Source organism: Cyprinodon tularosa, unplaced genomic scaffold (assembly GCF_016077235.1).
Source record: "Cyprinodon tularosa strain WSP-4 unplaced genomic scaffold, ASM1607723v1 ctg112, whole genome shotgun sequence".
Lineage (NCBI taxonomy): Eukaryota > Metazoa > Chordata > Actinopteri > Cyprinodontiformes > Cyprinodontidae > Cyprinodon > Cyprinodon tularosa.
The window spans coordinates 460847-474106 of NW_024037916.1; the positions used below are offsets into that span (position 1 = coordinate 460847).

At 36.9% G+C, this 13260-nt stretch overlaps 1 protein-coding gene across 1 annotated transcript; it reads left to right on the top strand.

The window, feature by feature from the left end:
* Positions 1-807: 807 nt before the first annotated feature.
* zgc:114041 (uncharacterized protein LOC574425 homolog) lies at positions 808-11846 on the top strand. Its single transcript, XM_038299870.1, has 5 exons — positions 808-924; positions 2961-3206; positions 3307-3450; positions 6527-7291; positions 11557-11846. Exons 2-5 carry the CDS (start codon positions 3005-3007, stop codon positions 11706-11708), a joined length of 1263 nt encoding a protein of 420 aa, XP_038155798.1. The 5' UTR covers positions 808-924; positions 2961-3004; the 3' UTR covers positions 11709-11846.
* Positions 11847-13260: the final 1414 nt, after the last annotated feature.

Genomic DNA, 13260 nt, shown 5'->3' on the forward strand with positions numbered 1-13260 from the left:
ATGCCAAAAAAGAGACAAAAAAATAAATAAACTACTTACAGTGCAGATTGACTGTAAATAGTTATTTAAAAAAAGAGATAACTTTTAATTTCCCCGCTTTTTATTTTTAATACCTTTTCAGGTCTCAAAGGTTTGGCTTACTATTTCATAATTTTTATTTTTTATTTTAGAGCAGTTTTTTAATGTAGAAATACTTATAACCCTTTCTTAACTGGAAAAAACAAAAACGATATAAGATATAGACACGTCATTGTTTTCATGTACACAAGGTTGCAATTTAATCTGATTTGTTTCCAGCCACTTTATTTTATCGACTAACTCGAAATAAACAACTTTAGGACCAGTTTCTTGAAATTCTTGACGCAATTATGAATAAGTGAAAGAATCAGATTTTCTTCAACAAACATAAACCGGAAGTGACGTTTAGTCCGGATTATTTTTATCCCTGCTGTCAGACGTTGGGTTTTCTTTCAAAAAAAGAGTAATTCTGCTATTCTCGATATATTTAGCGAACAGTTTCTGTTTATTTATTAATTCAATTGTTTTCAAGCAACATAAATACCGTAAACGTTTATGTTGAGAAAGGTCGGAGCCTTCGCTGCTCTTATTTCCGTAAGAAAATCAAATATAATTTACGTAGTTCATTGCAAATTAATTTTCTGTATTGTATATGTTAAGAAGGTATGGAATTAGAGCATGCGTCTAATTTCATAGGTTTTCTTTTTGTTGTTTTATTTTACAGGGGGGTTAAAAATGAGCGTACCGTAGATTCTGGAGTAAATGCGCACGGTAATTGAACGCATAGATATTGAACGGGGAGTGAATCTGACTGCGCAGAATAAAAGGAGCTCCGCTGTAGGCGTGCGCTCCTTTGAGGGATAACAAATGTCGAGGATCGAGGACAGAAAACATCGTAGAAGGATTGTGAGTTGATGCGTTTTATTCTTTGCTTTCTGGTCCTCGGCATGTTTGTTGGGCCATTATAGCCTAGTTGTTCTTCAGGTTTAGTTTATGCAGCCGTGAGATGAAAAGGAAAGAAAAAAGTGACATGAGGGTTACTGTTTTTGCTTCAGATTTGACATTTTACACGATCTCATTTTATTTATCTGTCAGGGCTCTTAAGTTTTTGCAAAGAAAAAAAATCCAAAGAGAGACATTTGATAAACATCTGTCTTTCCAGCCATCCGCTTCTTGTTTGTTTATTTACCTACAGCTCTATTCAGCTTTATATCCTGATTGAAATTGAGCAGATTAAAACAGAAAAAAAGATTATGGGTAAACCAGGTCATTTGTTTTTCTATTTAATAGAAAATGGACAAAAATATAAACGACACAGATCATATTATGTCTCAGCTGTCTGATGAGAAATTCAACCCCAACAATGAAAATCTCATCTGGTTTAGAGTTGGTGTCCTAATGTCAAACATGATGGGATGGAGAAGTTCATCTGTCTGCACTCTAGAACCCCCTACTGAGCCCAACCTGAAATTCACAACATGGACTCAGTCTTTACTTTCCAGATCCAGCTATCTAACCTTTTTTCCTTTGCCTTTCAAATTTTTTATTTTGAATTACTGACAAAAAAAGGTCACAATTATTGACTGACAAGACTTGTTCAGCTCAGGATCAAGAGGATTATCACTTAAATAGGACACACATGGAACTGAATTGACATTTAGCAAATGTATCAGCACCCAGTGGAGTCTAGCTCAAATACAGGGAGGTTAGTGAATTCAATGTGCTGGTAGGTTTTGTATAAACCTTAATAATCATTGCCAGCTTTTATAAAAGGTCTTACGTTTGTTCTACATCCAATTTGATATTTTCTTTAGGGCACCACAGTTACATTTGAAATCTAGATAAGTATTTTTTTTCTTCAAATAAGTGCATTTTTTCTTGAATTGAGCAGGTAGTGAGACACTTTGCCAATGAAACAAGACAATTTACATTTAAAATAAAAAAAATATATATTTTTTTTATTACTTCAAGGTCATATTATGAGTAAAAATACTCATTCCATTGGAAAATCATCTTATTTACCTACTCAAATGAAGGGTAAATACACTAAATTAAGGACATTTTTCCTATTTCTAGATATGTTTTTGCAATGTATTAGTTTCACAAAGCCATATCTTAATTGTAAGGATGGCATAAAACACTTTTTAGCAATTGCCAAAATTACTTCGTTTAGCATCTTAGCATGATTTGACTCTAGGTTAGAATTGAACACTAAGCCCATATGGATGTTTGATCAAATTGAAAACACTTTTTAGCATGACCCCTGCAGTTTAGAACGGTTGCGTGGAGGAATGTCCCTTCCACCATACCACGTCTAAAACAAAAAGAGGATATTTATGTGGTGTACACATATGCAGCTGATGCAAAAAACAACAAAAAGAAACAATTAGTAGCCTAATTTGAGCCTTTAGGGCAGAATTTGCCTCTTCTCTGCACAGTCGTTTCCATCACTACTACTTTATTGATATTCCCATGCTTTCTCCTATTTAATAATCGAGCTATCTATGTCTGTTATTGTTAAAGTAAACTGTATAAACCCTTTAAGAATGCTCTAACATATATACTCGGCCAGAGACATAGGAAGTACCTTCCAACGTCCTTTTTCTCAGTTCAGCCTTCTTGAATAGTTGTGGTGTACATAGTGCATCTGACTTAAAGAAACCAGTCGAGCATGTTCTATTGATTTATTTTTAAAAATGTAGCTGTTAACCAGTTCAACTGGTTATTTTACGTAATGTATTTGTATATTTGTGTATATTTTGAGAAATCAAAATGGCCAAAGCTTGATTGTGTTTTGTTTTTCTTTTTTTATTCAAAACATCCTTGTTTTTACCTTTTTTGCTGTTCTTAAAAGGTTTTTGGTAAAGACAGAATGTGCACATTCACTGCTATATGTTTGACTTTCATGTCTTCTAAATGCTTGGGTGATTCTTAAATGACAGCCTCCGAGCTGCAGCTGGAGGAGAAGCCCACTGAGCAGTTGGAGATGAAGCCCAGAGGAAGGGGACCTCCTGACGGGGGGTACGGCTGGGTGGTGGTGGCGTCAGCCTTTCTCGTTATGGGCCTTACCGGAGCTGTCCTCAAAAACTTTGGCCACTTCTTCCTTGAAATCCAGCATCACTTTGGAGTCTCAACCAGCACTACCTCTTGGGTTTCCTCCATAACTATTGCCATGTTTCACATAGGAGGTGAGTGTATAATCTGTTTATCGTCTCTTACTTTAAACCCAGTTATGTTTTTAAGGTTTTTCTTCTTTGTTGTTGCATTTTTTTTTTTTTTTTGCACTAGGTCCAGTAGCCAGTGCTCTGACTTTACAGTTTTCTCAGAGAGTGGTCATCATTTTAGGAGGTCTTCTATGCACTTTGGGCATGTTGCTGGCATCCTTGGACCTCAGTCTGCCTTGGCTCTACTTCAGTATGGGTTTCCTGCAAGGTGGGTGGACATGATAAAAAAAAATAGACTTGGCAGTGTGGACTTTCTGATGGTATTTTACTTAAATTATTTAATTAAAATCTTAAAATTTCCCAGCTTATTCAAAGCCTCACTTGTGATATGTCCTGTTTTTGACAGTTGTTGTGCAGTTCTGCTGCAAGAATTCACTGCGTTTACAGTCTCATGTTTCCCTATTTATTTAATCTATCATGTTATTCTGACTTATAAAATGAAAATATTTATTTTTATATGGCCAGTCAAGTTTGTTAAAAGCACATTTCAGGAGTAAGACAATTCAAAATGCTGTACATGAAAAAAACATGAGCAAAAAACAGAGAAAACTTGATGGCAGCGGCATAATTACTAAATATTAATTTAAAAATTGCAATTAAATGATTACGATTATGTTTATAAAAATGAGTAATAGAATAAATTGTTATAAAATAAAATAAAAAGGTGGACTAAAAACTTAAAATAATAATGTGTAGATGGCACAGCCAAAGGCCACACTAAACCAATAGATTTGTTCCAACTTTGGGTTTTCAGCACTTTTACAGTCTTCTGTTCCAGTTTAGTGGCACCTAAAAACTAAACACTGAGTCTCCATGTTTGGTTCTGGTTCTGGATATGAAGAGTAGACTTGAGCCAAAAGACCTGAGAGGTCTAGGTGGTTGATACACTGACAACTGATCTGCTAAGCTCTCCAGTGATGTATAATATAAAAGATATACTGTATTTTAATGTATTTTTTTCTGAGATATATGTGTAACAACTTTAGAACTAGGATGATGTGCTCCATTTTCTCAGTTTAAGTGAGGACGCAGGCAGCAGTATTTTTGATCAGCTGCAGCTGTCAGATTGATCTTTTATAGAGTGAAGACAACGCTGCAGTTTTCAATTCTACTGAAGATAAGCACACAAATTAGTGTCTTCCATGTCCTGCTGAGACAACCATCTTTTAATCATGGAAATGTTATTTATGGGCTAGAAGGATGACTTAGTTTCTGTCTTTATGAGTCTCTAAAGGTTAAGGTCTGAGTCCATCACTACACCCAGATTCTGAGCCTGACTGGTTGTTTCCAGCTCTATTAACTTTAGGTCTGCTAACTTTTGAACACTTTTCCTTTGGTCCAAATTCAATTACTTCAGTTTTATTTTTTGATTCAGCTGAAGAAAAAATGTCTGACAAATCCATGCATTCAGTTCTTCTATGCGTTTAACTAGGGTTAGAATAGGTAAAAATCCTGAGCCAAACCACTGTGTTTTTCTCTAAAAAGAAATTTAAGAATTTATGAATAAGATTACAAGAACGTCGGCCTAAATTATTTTGACCCTGTAAGACCTAAACAAGGAAACGTTTCTATAAACTCAGTTTTATTTGACGGCGATAGAAGTTCCTAAACAGCACTGGATAGATTCTTTGGCAACCTTGTTAAGACTCCGTAAGCAAGGATAAGGGTCTTTTTTAAAAAACCCAAACCTTAGTTCTAAAACATTGATTCAGCAGTGGAAAAAAAAATCCATTCTCATGTGGCCAAAGAACTGCACCTAGTCTTCACCGTGAACACTTCCACAGATTCAACATATGCAACCATATAAAAGCATCCTCCTGCCTACTTTCCCCTTAAAGAAAAACAAAACAACAGTTTCAGATGAATTAAAGAACTAGGGCTGCAACTAACTGATATTTAGCTAAATGAATAATCTGTTGATTTTTTTTATTAAATAATTAATAATCGGATTGCAAAAGGGTCCTTAAAGATGATTTGTTACCAAATCAAACAAGGTTAACTAAAGATTTTCCTCTTGAGGAAGTCAGAATTGAGCATATTTTCAGAGGAAGAAGTTTGTTATCTTAAATGCAAAATGTTTACATATTGTTTGACAATTTTGGTCAAAATTTGTACAATTTTGGTATAATTGCTGTTTAAGGTGGGTTTCTCTGTCAGCTAAACACATATTATGGAGTCTTTGCAATTCAGCTAACCATTAGTTGATTACTAAATTAGTTGAGAATAATTTCAGTAATCAATTAATCACTATTAATCTGATTAAATAGAACAAACAGCATTGTCACACATAGGAGCTGATTTTCTACCAGCTTCTCTCCCACCTTCACATATAGTGTAAATTCCATGAACAACATGGAGCAATAACTGTGTTTTTAAGTTGGAATATTTATATTTCTGTCACAATATCCTCCTACTGCAACACTTCTGAAATTCAATATTCATTTTTATGCATGTAAAGTCGCCTAAAGCCAACCAAAAGCATACATCTGCTTCCACAGCTATTTGGTTAAATGTAAACAGTCCTTTTTATATGAAGCCATATTGATGTATATGTTCAGGTCGTATAGGCCTCATTAAATGAGGGTTAGGTTTGACTGAACTGTGCAGAATAATTTCTACCTGCGTGAAACTACAGACGATAAATAAAGATTCTGATTGTTAAAATTAAAGTACACATTTAAAAGAAGCTTTAGTAAAAATTTTTGAAGTGATTGTAATGGATTTCATTAAATTAGCCAAAGGTTTGTTTAAAACTAATATATTCTAACATGGGCTTTGCCCACTAGATTAATCTAGGCATCAGTAAATATAACCAGCGCTCTTATTTAATAAGTGTCTATTTTTCCAGTTTCACTGCATAAAGTCTCTGATGTCTTATTAGCTACAGCAAGCTTTAACGTTTCTTGTTATGAACCCTTTTTTTTTTACCCATTATTATGTAATGCTTTTTCTTATAACGTTTATAACACAATATTCTTTAACTTTTGTGAAAACTACAACTTAAAGTAATTGAGAGACTGTCAGGAGCATCAAACTTGGGCTACGTTTTATGTCATTTTATTTAGAAAATGTTAGAGACTGAATTCTGGGACAGAATTATTTTCTTGCAGTTGCGGCCGTTTAAGTCACCAGGTCATTGCACTTTTTTGGATCATCAGATATTTCTCTCTGAAAACCCTGTTTTTCTACTAATGTGCTCAGGGTCAGGTGATTTTTATCGGCTAAGTCTGGTGTTTTCTTTATCCAGAGATACAACTTTTTTCTCCCCGTTCTTCTTCTTCCAGGTACAGGCATATCATTGTCATGGATTCCTGCCATCAGCATGGTAAATCACTACTTCTTGCGGTGGCGCCCTGTCGCCTATGCTGTCGCCAGCTCAGGGGAGTGCGTCTTTGCCATTTGTTTCAGTCCTCTATTTAAGTGGCTCATAGAGACGTACAGCTGGCAGGGCGCTTTGCTCATCATTGGGGGCCTTCAGTTAAACCTGTGTGTGTGCGCCGCACTCATGAGACCTCTGGAGAGTGCTGCGCAGAAAAACAGCAAAGGAAGTGCAGAAGCACTGCCCTCAAAGAGGAAGCCAACCTTCCAGTGTTCCCTGCTGAAGAAACCTGAACTTCTTCTCTATATATTGTTTGCAATCTTTGCAGCGGCAGGGTTTTTCATCCCGACTCTCTTTCTGGTCCCCTTTGCCAACAGTTTGGGGATAGACCAGTACTGGCCAGCCTTTATTCTCTCTGTTATTGCTGTTGCAGACCTCTTAGGCAGGTTGTTTTGCGGCTGGCTCGCTAAAATGAGGTTTCTGAGGAACCTGCAGCTTCTCCCCACGGTAGCCATTCTGCTCGGCATCGTTCTGCTTCTGCTGCCGGTCAGTTCCAACTACTGGTCCATCCTGGTCTTTGCGTCGCTCTATGGCTTCCTGTTTGGCTGCGTGGTCTCCATTCATGTTACCACCATTGTGGACATTGTGAGCTTGGAGGGCTTTGACAGCGGACTGGGTCTCTTCATGCTGTTCAGGAGCATCGGAGGCTTCACTGGTCCACCTGCTGGAGGTAAGGAGATTATGATGGAAGTTTGTTTTTTAATGAGATTTGTTTGCACCATTGCAAGGCTGGGTTTAATTGTTAAATTATTTTTTATTTTTTTTTTAAACAAAAATGTCAAAGGTGTTTCAACACCTTTTTATTCGAACACCTAAATAAAATCAGTGCAACAGAGTTATTAGTGAGAATTAAGGAGTTTGTATTTTATTAGACACATTTGTCATATAAAAAAGTCTCTTTTGAGTCCCATTCAGGTGTCAAGAATGATACTGACTTTGACCACCAATCTTTATCTATATTTTATACCCACTTCTGTCTGCAGTACTTCCGACTTCTCATTAATTACATTTAAATGACTGAAATTTTATCAGTCATTTCCATTAAATCTAGTAGTGAAGGCTTTGAAAGGCAAGTTTCCACATTCAGTTCAGTGCTCCAATTCGAAGAAGGAAAAAAAAAGTTGAAATCCCTTTACTGACTCAACATTGATGCCAAGATTACTGAGAAACATGTCTATTGATGTGTATTTTTCCGGTCTGACGGTTTCTGTAGAAGTCAGAGATGAAACCCATCGGAGTCTGAGAGGATTAGGAGCTGAAGCTGGCCTTGCTTCAAAGAAACCCTCATGATTTTAGCTTTAAATCATCTATCATCATGTTTTCTCTTCTTGCTCTCTTATTTCTTCAGACTGATTTATCCCAAAGGATACTAGATATGTTGCAAAGCATTTTTTGGAGAAAATTTGATCAATATGAATAACTATTCCTTCCTAGTTTTGATTAGGTCTAAAGGCTAAAGGTATTATAAAACCTTGAGCTAATCTAAAGAGGTATGTTTAATGAGCAAAGAATGTTTTTGTTTTTAGTTTAGATTTGTAGAAGCATTTGGATTTTTAAGTGCCCATCCATCCATCCATCCATTTTCTGTCACGTTTATCCCAAGCGGGGTCGCAAGGGGTGCTGGTGCCTCCAACTCTCTACGGGTGAGAGGCGGGGTACACCCTGGGCAGGTCGCCAGTCCATCACAGGGCAACGCAGAGACAAACAACCATTCAAGCCAACATAAGGAGAATTTAGAGAAGCAAATTAACCTAAACGCAGAGGCGCACCTTGTCAACAGGCAAACCAAGCAACTGCTTGGAGCCCCGAGCCGCTGGGGGGCCCCCGAGAGCCAGCTACTGTACACCCGGTAGAAAAACAGCAACAGGCGAGCATGAAGTGGCAACGCTATAGTAACTGAGGAGATGCACAACTGCATATAAAAATTCAGATTGGATGGAATGTTGATTGACATTGGCTTTGCCCAGTCAAAATCCAGCCCAGCCCAGGTGGATAACTTCCCTTAATGAAAATGAACGTAGCCTAGCGAATGGGTGACGTTGTAGGCCTATCGTTCAGTAAATTGGAAAGCAATTATGTAACTCAGCTGAAGGAAAATGATTCATTTTCCATGTCTCAAGAGAGACTTTCAGGACTGGCGCTTATTTCCATAGAGTATAGTGTGCAAAGGTCTTTGGATCTGGAGGACTTATGTCTGCATTTGCACAAGCCAAGGCCCGTAAGCAGCAATTCTGGAAGCAGTATAGGACCCCAATCATTTCACTACACTTACTATAACTACTTTATATTTTGTACAAAGTTTATATTGGGTTTTTAAAGTAATTTACTTTTTATTTTATTTTATTATACATTTATTTTAATTTATTAGTTTATTCTTTACTTTTATTCTTTTATATTCTCCAAAATAACAAGGTTGTTCATGTTTAGAATATTTGGAATAAAAAAAAAGGTTTTATTTAATAAAATTTTCATTGGTGTCAGATTATTTATAGCCTAACATAATGGTGATGAACACTGGTCAGTAGGGCCCCCTAGGATTTTTTGCTTGGGGCCCCCACAGACTCTAGAATCGCCTCTGCCTAAACGTCATGTTTTTGGACTATTGGAGGAAGCCGGAGTACCCAGGGAGAACCCACGCATGCTCGGGGAGAACATGCAAACTCCATGCAGACAGACCCCTGGCCTGAAATCAAACCCGCAACCTTCTTGCTGCAAGGCAGCAGTGCTACCCACTGAGCAGCCCTTTTTATGCCCTTATTCAAATATTATTTTTCTCCAACAACATAAAGATTAAAGTTTATTAGAATTTATTAGTTATTTGTTAGGGGGTCTATGAGCAGTAGAAGAACTTAGATCAGGCGATGCTGGTGATGCTATCTAAGCAGGTTTTTCTTAGCTGTGTTCACTTGCTTTTTTGACAGTAGAAGCATTTCCAGCAGTGGTTAAAGCCCCTGTCAGCATTTGTGATGCAACAATCTTTTTAGCATGGGCGTAGGTTTGCATAGGGACCATAGGGACATGTCCCTCCCAAAATTTTGGAAGGACCCATTTGTCCCTACCAATAATTGGATGTGAACAACATGTTTATAATTTACTATACAGCAGCCGCTTCTTTTCCTCTCGGTTTAACTCTCTGATTATTCTGCCTTAAGTTCCGCCTTCTCTCTTTCTGATTGCGTGTTTTCTAGTCTGTATGTGCGCGCGCGGCGTGGGTGCTTGGAGCGCAAAAAAAAAAAGACGCTAAAATAAATTAATATTGGGCTACGAAACTAGTCCAAATTAAAAACTTATTATCTACGCTAAAACAGGCGAAAGCTTCTGATTGGAGTTCTGTAAAGAAGCAGGAGAGAGTTTTTTTATTTGTGGAACTTGAGAAATGTAAGTTAACAACATTAGGATTTCTTTTATTTTATCTTTTAATCAGATAGCCAAAGGCTCCTTAAAGAAGATCTTTTATGAAATGAAACCAGGTGAAACAGAAACGTTTAAACGTTTCCTTTGGAGGAGTTCTGGATGGACCCCGCCTCTCGCCCATTGACTGCTGGAGATAGGCACCAGCACCCCTCGCGACCCCAATTGGGACAAGCGTGTAAAGAAAAAGGATGGATGGATGGATGGAGTTCTGGATGAAGAATATTGACAGACAAAAACTTCTTTTTTTTTACTTCTTAAATGCAAAATGTTTACATATTTTTTACAATCTTGGTATAATTCCTGCTCTAAGTGGGTCGCTCTGTCGGCTAAAGGCACATTTTAGTGGCCCTATACTCCAGTTTACGATTAATCAATTACTAAATTAGTTCACGATTATTTAAATAATTTGTTAATATGATTAATTGTTTCAGCCATAGATAAAATACATGAAATTAGCTACACAGAGTAACAACAGCCCAGATGTACAACTTCTAATATTAATATTTTAAATGCTCAGTGTCAGTTCCTCTTCTAGTTCCAGTGCACATGTAAATACAATACATTTATTTGCCGTCCCTTGAATGTATTATTTTGCATGATCCAGAGAGAGCATATTAGATAAAAAAAAATAAGAGTGCGTTTTACCTCTGCACAATTCTCTATCTTCAGAAGAAAACACAGGATAAATCCACATATTTAGACTATATTTGGTTAAACAGACACTGTCTTAGTCGCAGGTAAATTTAAATGCAATCCCTTTCAAAGTGGAAAAAGTCCTAATTCCACATTCATCAGAGCCAGTGATGCTTTAAATATTGATAAACAGCATCTAGTATGTAGTGCTTATAAGATTTGTATTAATGTAGCAAGAAATGCTGCTGTTCTCTTTTAACAAAATGAGCCCTGAAGCTCACATTAAGCATAAAAAAGAGCACGCATATTTTTTGCAAAGGACCAATGAAACTGAAGAATAGTGTCCCTACCAAAGTTGAAATCAAACCTACGCCCTTGCTTTTTAGCAAAACAACTATTACTTGTTTTACCAAAAAATACTTCTTTTTGAAACTTTTTCTTTGTTTGAGATTTTTTCTAACCTAACAAACAAACTGATTTGTAGATTAGGAGAAAAAGGATGGATACAATAACCAGATGAAGATTTATAAAAGCTTAAAGCAAGCCAAATTCAAACATCTCCTCATCCAGTTTGACTTTCTAGAAAGCGGTCATGGCCAAAAATGTCTCCAGATGTGCAAAGCATGTATAGACGGATCCTAAATAATTACACCAACAGGTATGCAAAAGGGGGTGGGGGGGGCTAAAGGTGTACATGCTTGTTGTTGTTTGCAGCAGAAAGTAGGGCTAAATCCAGGAGCTGTGAACTGTGGTGATAAGGCTTTATTTATATTTGTGAAAAGACACCCTGTATATTTTCCTGGAGTAAAAATCAACTGAACTGAAATAGCTTTAAAGGCATTTTCTCTGCATATGAAATGTCCTGTCTTCACTTTGTTTCCCTCTCAGGCTGGTTGGTGGACCTGACGAATGACTTCAGGTCAGCCTTCTACTTCTCAGGCTTCTGCCTCATTACATCAGCAGTGTTTGTTGTCCTTGTCGACCGCCTGGTTCAGAGAAATAAATCTGCAGAGGCATCAGATGATCAACCAACAGGGTGACAGAGAAATCGGTCACTTGGTTACACAAGAATCCTATCTTGAGCTCATTTTAAAGATGGAGTGGATTCTTGCTGCTGGAGGATTGACTCGTTATAAAAATGTCCCAGAAGGCATCTGTTTGGAGGATCTGTAAACGTTTTATTCACCCTAAAAAAAACTATGTATATTTATATAAACTCATATTATTTGTATGCTGATGCAGACTAAATGGAAAACATGGACATTTCTAAAGAAAAGTAACATTTATAGTGTCTATAAGTGGAAAAAAACTGCAATTTGTTTTTTTGTTTTTTTTTTTACTGTATCAAAATCATTCCAGTAACATTTTATCAGCTTGAGGGAGTTGTTATGTTTTGCTGAAAGATGTTATGGGATCAAGATTACCAGAGGAAGCAGTATCGCTGCTTGTTCTGAATTGTTGAAATCTGACTGATTACACAACGCTGAGACAAGGTGGAAGAAATGTAGTGATGGAACTGGCAAAATATCAGGGATATTACTCCGTGCTGCTTAACAAGTCAAAAGCATTATGCTAGCACCATGTTTTATATACAGGGATGCGGACTCCTCTCCTTCTCTTTTATTTAAAGCCATTTGCGTTTTTTTGTAGTCTTAAAAGAAACAAAAACTGATTATACCCATAATAATAATGTTTGTTATTCTTACAAGGTTGAATGTATGAACATGAACATCTGAGAAAAGCCTTTTGTTTTAGTTTGAATTCTTGAAGTTTTTGTCTTTTATTTCCAGCTTTATCCATTTAGAGGCTAAAACCCAACCCCCCCCCCCGACTACAGTTACTACAGTATATTCAAAGGTTCATGTATTTTTTTGTCATGTTTTTCAAAACTTGTTTTAATACATCCTCTGTTGTATTTAAAAAAAAGATCATACTCTTACCAATTTCCAAGAGAATCCTGTATTTTCCCTCTCATCCTAATATTATAACGTGTGCAGTTTTTATGACTTTGTCTCCAACAGAAAGGACAGAATATGTTATCCAGGCCACCGCCAGGACCAGTGTTACCTATAAACAATCAGTACAGATGGAAACTGGAACCATAACAGTTGATTCAACTTCTTTCAGAGTCACAGGCTGTTCTGTCCTATTTCTAGAAATAAACCCATGATTAGTCTGCTGTCATGTGGAAAGCTGTTTAGACTGTGGGGTCCACTTTCTTTTTGTCCTGTGTTAAACAAACGGGTGTGCCTGCTGAGGACAAAAACTAAAGGACAGAGCTGAAGAACTGCAGCAAATTCTCATCTGTGGAACAGATCAACACTGTTGTTCTTATAGGAAATAATTGGATATCTTATGGGGATTAGAAGAGGAATCAGCTGACAGTAATAGCTAATTTAATAGATAATTTAATAAGCTTGGAAGAGGAGACAAAAATCAATTTAGTGTCATTTCAGTTGAGGGATGGATAATGTTTTACGCACAATATGTTTGCTTCGGATGGTTTAATCGAATCATCTTGGTCTTTGTAAGTTTTTACATTCCACTAAAGCGGTTAGCTTCCTCTGGCTGTTTCAAGGGGGGGGGGGGGGC

Excerpts from the sequence above, each read along its gene's own strand:
- zgc:114041 (XM_038299870.1), top strand. The coding sequence starts at position 3,005 with ATGAAGCCCAGAGGAAGGGGACCTCCTGACGGGGGGTACGGCTGGGTG. Across the intron at positions 3,207-3,306 it reads TGCCATGTTTCACATAGGAG|GTCCAGTAGCCAGTGCTCTG; the intron begins GTGAGTGTATAA and ends TTTTTGCACTAG. Across the intron at positions 3,451-6,526 it reads CAGTATGGGTTTCCTGCAAG|GTACAGGCATATCATTGTCA; the intron begins GTGGGTGGACAT and ends TTCTTCTTCCAG.